Source organism: Crocodylus porosus, unplaced genomic scaffold, assembly GCF_001723895.1.
Source record: "Crocodylus porosus isolate Cpor-Errol unplaced genomic scaffold, CroPor_comp1, whole genome shotgun sequence".
Taxonomy (NCBI): Eukaryota; Metazoa; Chordata; order Crocodylia; family Crocodylidae; genus Crocodylus; species Crocodylus porosus.
The window spans coordinates 71,139,919-71,147,522 of record NW_017728949.1 but is presented as its reverse complement, the minus strand read 5'-3'; the positions used below and the strand labels follow the sequence as shown (position 1 = coordinate 71,147,522).

The following is a 7,604-nucleotide window of genomic DNA, read 5'->3' as shown; positions in this document are numbered from 1 at the left end:
GCAAAGTACCTATTTAATAGGTTGGCTTTTTCCTGGGTGTCAGTTGTCAGCACCCTCCTCTTGTGTCAGGAGGGGTATATTCCTTAAAATGAGAATGGGGTTATTCCTTTAAAAAGTTTGAAAACCCCTGCTGTAACATATTGTTACAAATCTTGCTTGGTACACATCCAAAATATACTTTTCAGTCACCATGTTATAGGTTTTACATACCACTTGTATGGGCTTTGGTCAAATCTAGAAGTCATGAGATATTAGATTTATATAATAATCCTTTCAATGATAATAGCTTCAGTTCTTCATATTTTCTAGAGAGGACAGAAAGTAATTCTTTAAAAGGGTCTTTTGTCATACCTGTTTAACACAGGTAGTTTACCTGGGAATTCCTTCCCAATATATAAACTCATGGTTTCCATCCATAATAATACATTTTAAACTAGCTTCATCTACCCGGTCCAAATAGATTCGTCAGTTTAAGTTAATACTGCCACTTCTTAGAATGTCTTTCTGATTAACAATGACTGATTAACAATGAGCTGGGCACAGTGTAACCACACCATCAGAACTTGTGAAGAAATAGTAATTTAAATAGTAGCAAGGCTTCCAGAATCTCTTTTTCAGTATTTTTATGCAAAGTGTACTTTCAGTAATTATGTAAAAAGTGTGTGCTGCAGCTAATAATCCCTTTCAAGCAATTGGAAGTACAGGGGTTAGCACCCTGTCATTCTTGAGATACAACTATACAGTTGTCATGCAAATTAGATCTTCAGCCTTAGTGCTGAGGTTTTATCATTGAGATATATGTGTTCTATTATGGTTTGGTAACTACTGCATACTCTACGTCTATACATTGTAATTGAAAATCTACTTATAAGTAGATTTAATAAGTCCATTGAAAAGTAATAACATTGGCATATTACCATCCCTGTGATAGCAATGGTTAATACCTCTGTACTAAATGATTTTTCTTAACCTCAGTCTTAGGTTAAAGATTTTTTTTGTTAATTAATAAAAATGTATTTAGAAAAATCCAAATGATTTCATGTAAAAACATTCTTATTATGAGGTGATCCAAATGCCACTGAAATCAATGAGAATCTTTTCAGTGATTTCACTGAGCTTTTAATCATTCCATGTATTTGATCTGCTTATTTATAAAGGGAAAATAAGACAGCTCACATGTCTATTTTTACTTATTTTTGTCTCAAGTAAAGCAGTATATAGCAGAAAAGCATTGTTAATAACTTTATAAATCCTCTGTAATGGTGTATGTTTTATATATGCTTTTCCTTCTCTCTCCCCATTGCTCCCTCAGCTGAATTTAAATGTCAACCAGGACGTTTTCAGTGTGGAACTGGACTTTGTGCTCTTCCAGCTTTTATCTGTGATGGAGAAAATGATTGTGGAGACAACTCTGATGAGCTCAACTGTGGTAGGTGATTATAGCGAGTATCAAGTTCAAATACTGACTAAAACCCTTAACTAACCTGATTTAACTTAAGTCTTTTAAATTCTTTGATAAATTCATCTGAGATTTTTTTTTTTTAACTTAAATTCCAGATACTCATGTTTGCCTGTCTGGTCAGTTTAAGTGTACAAAGAGTCAGAAATGTATCCCAATAAATCTGAGATGCAATGGACAAGATGACTGTGGTAATGAAGAAGATGAACGAGACTGTCGTAAGTTATGTTTAAAGAGTTATATACTGACCACTGATAGAGAGTTTTAAATAAAGATCTTAAAAGATGGATATAAAAGCATTGTAGCACAATGAAAACAGCTAATTATTTGGGCTGCCAGGCATATGGAACTCGATATACTGTGGGTACACCAAGAGGAATCAAGTACCTCCATTGTTGACTTCATTTTTTTTTAAGTCAATGAAAAGTAGAACATTACTTTTAGGAAATAAATTGAGTCTTTTATTTGGGTTAAATTACACATTATTATTTTGATCATCCTACTGCCAATTCATACCTCTTTCTTGGTCTTTCAGCTTTCATATTTTGTTTGATAGCAATACACAATAGACACACTGTCTATAATCTTTGAGTGGGACTGAGAAGGGGTATAGATTTTAGAACTCTTTATCCCATGGCATACCTCTTTGGAGATGATAGAGTTCTCTTTTCTTTAGGTGTGTCTATACACATTTTCCCATACAACACAATTGTATTAAAGCTATTTAATAAAAAGAGAGCAAATGCCATTAAAAGAAGTGTTTTCACTAAATATATTTTCAATTGTTTTCTAATATTACTCATTATGTCAACTAGCTCTGATATTTTCAGCCTAGTTATAAAAGAAAAACAGTCAGATAGTTTACATTTCATGAGTGTAATGCTCTATCCATTACCCTACTGGAATGACTATTACCATCATGCTATTATTTAGAGACGGCCTTTCACTGGACCTGCTGTTGACATCCCCTACTAATCCAGGACAGCACTTTCAAAAACTTTGTCCTGGTCTGCATACACAGCTGCCTCTCCATGCCTGAAGAGCAGGCTCATGAGGATACAAAGACCATTTCATGATGATCAGATCACTTCAAAGATCTCATGACCTAGTTCAGATATAGCTTTTGGCAAACTATGGTTAGTTCATGCCGAGTCTTAGTGAGGCCTCTTGTTAAAGTCCACAAGTAATTTAACTATTACCAGGGCCAGCCCATCCTATCCTGTGAAGCCTGCAACCTATATATATATAAAGTGGTGCTTCATTTTAATCACAGAAAAATGTGGATTTTGAGTTACTTTTTTTTACCTGAAAGTTGGGGATTTTTTTTTAATAAGAGAAAACTTTGGAGCTCTTTTATCAAATACAGTATTTGAGTATTTAACAGAAACTTCTAGCTTTAATAATAACTCTCTTTCTTTAAAGCGGAAAACAGCTGTTCTCCAGACCATTTTCAGTGTAAAACTACAAAACACTGCATTCCTAAACTATGGGTATGTGATGAAGATCCAGACTGTGCTGATGGATCAGATGAAGCAAATTGTGGTAAGTTATACAACAGTCACATTAAGGAGTCCAGTAGAAACCTTTTTGTGTTCGAAGTGTGACAGCTTGTTTCGCATTTCCAATACTAATAACTTTCTAGGAGTTCTTCCTCAAATGACTCCTAACCTCCCCCCTCCCTTTTTTTTTTAATTCCCTTATTATAATTTTCACTTTCATGGAACGGAGAAGAGGAAGTTGAAATGACACTAAGCAAATCCAAAGTCATTATTTGATAATAACCATTTGATAGAATTGTTGTATCCTACTTCCACCTGAAGCACATCAGGGTTTATGAGAAAAAAACTGCTTTATTTTATATAGCTCCTTCTTTGACAGCAGGTATATAAAACAGTTTGAGTCTGTTATGGACAACATTTAATTCTTCTTTCAGAATTATCCAGCCCTGATAAGTTTTTCTACTTATTTTTGTCTATTGTAATCAAATACATAGCAAAAACCAAAATAAATAATAGTTTTTGGCATTCTGGAGTAATTGTATTAGGCATAGGATGTATAAATTAAGACCTCTGTGTGTCAACAAACACAGGAGTACTGAAGCTGAAGGACTCATAAAGGTATTTGGTCCTGAGTGTCTTAAAATATTTGTTAAGTATGGCATGTGTAGATGAAACAGAGGCCCTCAATTGAAATGCTGGGTTTTAAAAAACATCGCTTCAGTTTGGGGCCAATTTAAACCCCCATGTCGTGCACACACCCCACTGACTTACCTGCCTCTCCAGCAGGGAGGGGAGGGCAAGCTGCCGGCAGGTGGAGCAGTCCTTGGGCTGCAGGGGTGGCTGCTTGTGTTTCCCTCTGTGGCAGCGGTAGCCCTCCCTTAGGTGGCACCCACCCACAGACATCCGGCTCAGGCAGTCTGCACCGCGGAGGGAATCACTGGGCCCCCATACAGCTCAGGGAGGCCGGCTCCAGGGTGGGTGAGGGGAGAGAAGATCAGGTTTGCTGCTTTTCTTAGGAGGACCCTGCCTTCCCAGGCTGCTGTCAGGCTTCCTCTAGAGCTTCCTGCAGAGCCACAGAGCTGCACAGAGCCTGGTGCTTTGCTCTGCAGCTGTAGGGGCAGCAAACTAAAAACTCCTCAGAGGAGTTTTGGTTTGTTGCACCCCAAGTATTTAAACTGCATTATGCTGCCAAATTTCTTACAGCGGCTGGAATTCATGTGCAATACACCGCTGAGGCGTGCAAGCACTGGCACCATTAAAGCTGTCCAAAAACATTTAACATGCTTTAAAGTGTCGTGCACACATGTGCCTCATTTCATCTACACATGACCTATGATTCAACCTTCAGGTTGCTTAGCTCTTGAATGTTGTAATGTGTTCTGTCAATTCAACAGCAAATAGAAACTCTCTTATTTTCTTTGGCAGCAGTTCATTTTTGTTGGTTGTCATCCTTCTTTTCACAAAATGTAAAATATTTATCATTTGTTCTACTTACCTGAAAAGTAACTTTAAAGGCTTTTTAAGTGGTAGGAGATCATTTGAATCATTTTTTCTGTAGCAGTTGATGACATTGAAAACCATATCCTAGCACAGGAATTCATGATCTTTTTAACCATTGTTTTGTTTTGTTTTGTTTTTGTTTGCATCAGGATGTTTTGCTTTTCTTTTTGTTTTTATTGTTGCAAGTAAAGAACGTGGAAGTAACTTTGTTAATTATTTTATTTAAATTTGTTTAACTTATGCTGCACATTGATGTTTATAATGATTTAGGATTCAAATACATATATGTTTGGGGAAAAAAGGTTGGTTCCCATTTAATTGTTTTTAAATTAAATAATAACATTAACCAACCAGTCCTCCCTACATGCAACTGTACTTATCCCCATTTTACAGATGGAAAAATAGAAAAGTATAGTTAAGTACTTTGCACAAGCTAGTTTTCCTCATCCTGCAAGTTGAATTTAGAAATACCTGGCATCCAATTCCTTGCTCAAATTATTACCTTTGGGGGGTGTGGAGCAGGGACACTGGAATGAGGTATGTGTTTTGGAATTTTTTTGTATTGTAACATGAGATCATGATCTGCAAAGTACTAAGGAACCACTTACCTATACCCCTTGTCTCTTGTCATATTGTCTCTTGAAGACAGATGTTATTATTTTATACTTTATTTTCAGTACCAAAAAGTAACAGTTGGATCCAAAATTGTAGATGTTGTCTTAACAGGCCCTTGTAGCAGCAAGACCAATTGTAGAAACTACAATAAATGGGAAAGTGCTGAAAACAAATTATACAGCTTAATATTTTGTTGACTTTGAATTGCTTATTTCCACTTTGCCCTCCTATTTTTAGAGTGGAAAATAATATAAATAGGTGACTTGAAGTGAAACCACAATAATACTAATAAAAAATAGCAACTACATACATATCTGTGTGTAGCTATATATATATATCTAAATGTTTGTTGTTTGAAATCATACAGAGTGTCACTACTGTAAGTAGCTAATGAAAATATCTAAAATAATTTGGAATAATCCATTTTATATTTAAAAGTCAATAAATAATTAACGGTAACATCATGGAAAATGAGATTTTGCTAACGCTGTTAACTCTGGCAGAATCAATGACTTAGAGCAATACAGGACTCCCTCAGGGAAGCAGGAAGGGCTTAGGAATCTTTGTTAGAGAAACTTTGCAATGTTTTTCTTCAGTTCTTTAATCTTTGGAAAGTAAGGGAAGAGACTACACAGGCTTCTGCCCCATTGCTCTTCTGGTCCCTACTCCCAAAGAGCTATATTGCCTTTCTATGCACTATCCACTGGCTTTCAGCTTCTTATGCTGAAACTCCCTAAGGTGTTTACTTTGGAATAAGAAAGACTTTTCAACGGGCATGTCTACATTAGACGCTTACTGTGCATTAGCCTAATATCACTGTGAAGCAGCATGTTATGGCAAAAACAGTGCTAATAGTCTACTGTGCAGTGTTATTAGGCTAATGGGCAGTAAGCATTACTAAATAATAGTGCACTGGAACTACTGCACAGTAACTCTAGGTACTGCATATTTACTAAATACTCTATTAAGGAAATACTAAACTTAATGCACAGGATCTAAACACTGGTAGAGCATCCAGGGGGCTGAAAGTACGTCTGTAGTAAATTAAGTTAAATTAGCTTAGGGTGAGTTATCTGTTGCCGTGATATTGGATTTACCTACATATGCCACCTGAAAAACTAAGGTACCTCAAGACTTTTCTTTTCAGGGCTGCATAGAGCTCCTCAACAGGAAACTTCTCAGAGCAAAAGTCTATAAGCAAGACATTCATTGCAAGTGATGAAAATTTCTCCAAAATTTCACCAAAATCTTTCTTGGAGAGGGAACATTAGAGGCGTTCTGCCTGCAGTCCCTTTTCTCCAAGCCTTCTCCAAACCAAGATGGTCCCTGTCTGGGAAGGTGTGATGAGCAGTGGCTGTTGCACTCCTCCCAGTCCCCAACTGTGGAGGTAGGAGCAGAGCAGAGAACAGGTGGAGAGCAGCAGGCCTCTGTCCTGTGGCTTCGGTAATAGTTTCCCAGAACAGAGCAGGAGGAGCAGCAGAGCAAAGTCCCTCACCTTCAGCAGTGGCTGTCCTACCGCCCTCCCAGACTGCTTCAAGAGGGGAGTAGAGAAGTGGAGCAAAGCCCCCTCCATATGGTCCCCAGACCAGATAGTGGCTCATGTGGGGAAAAGGTGGAGAGCAGGAGCCTGTTGCTGTACTCCCCTTACTGAGTAGACTGGGAGGGGAGCGAAACAGCGTACAGACATTCATTCCTGTGAAACTCCATTGCAAAGGAGATCTTTCAGGTTGAAGCCTGGAAGACCATTCTCCTGATAGAAGAAAGTTTTCCCATGAGTAATTGAATGATTGCCCCTAGTTTCTACTGAAAAAGCAGCAATTCTCCTGGTAGAAATGTAATGTCTGTACATAGTCATATGTCAGCCCAGATGGATGTTAACTGGAGCCTGGTATTCAGCGTCATGTCCATATAACTTCCGTGTAGTCAGTCCAGTGAAGCATCTTGAGTGCCAGAAAGCCCTATCATCACAAACTTCCATCACTAAAAATCTTCCATAAGTAATATTTTTTTCAGTATATTTGAATCTGGGGTGTTTTTCTTTGATAGTTTGAGTTCTGGCTCATTTAGTGAGGTGTGGAGCCTTTACAGAAATCTTACTCTCCAAATAATACTCTAAGGACAAAAAATGGTGTCAATATTTTTACGTTGTTTGGTCAGAATAGGATTTACATATTAACAAATGTGAACATTTTTCCCTCCAATTTGTGAATGTTGGCATTTGTGGATTTTTTAAAAAATGTAACACTTTACAACTGGCATTAGGCTGTATTGAGCATGTTGAACATACATTTTTGAAGGTCTGATTAATTTCTTGGCACAGGGAATTGGATTTCAGTCTTGTGAAGTCCAGCAGTGGACACTTTAAAAACCACTGACTTGGAAAGATTAAATAAGAATTATTATCTAGGACTGCAGTAGCCAAGGTTAAAATCCTTGTGATGGTATGAAAAGTGGCAACGTTGATACTGAAAATAATTTCTAGCCTTGAATCTGAGAACTTTTCATTTGTTTTTTATGTTGCAGTGGGATTT

The 7,604-nt window shown here is 37.3% G+C and overlaps 1 protein-coding gene across 1 annotated transcript in view; it reads left to right on the top strand.

Annotated features, from left to right (window-relative positions):
* Positions 1-7,604, top strand: part of LRP1B (LDL receptor related protein 1B) — a 1,585,724-nt gene that overhangs the window by 1,391,334 nt on the left and 186,786 nt on the right. The window contains exons 64-66 of the mRNA XM_019553609.1: positions 1,313-1,429; positions 1,558-1,677; positions 2,882-3,001. Coding sequence (XP_019409154.1) covers positions 1,313-1,429; positions 1,558-1,677; positions 2,882-3,001 — 357 coding nt within the window. The remainder of the gene's footprint in view (positions 1-1,312; positions 1,430-1,557; positions 1,678-2,881; positions 3,002-7,604) is intronic.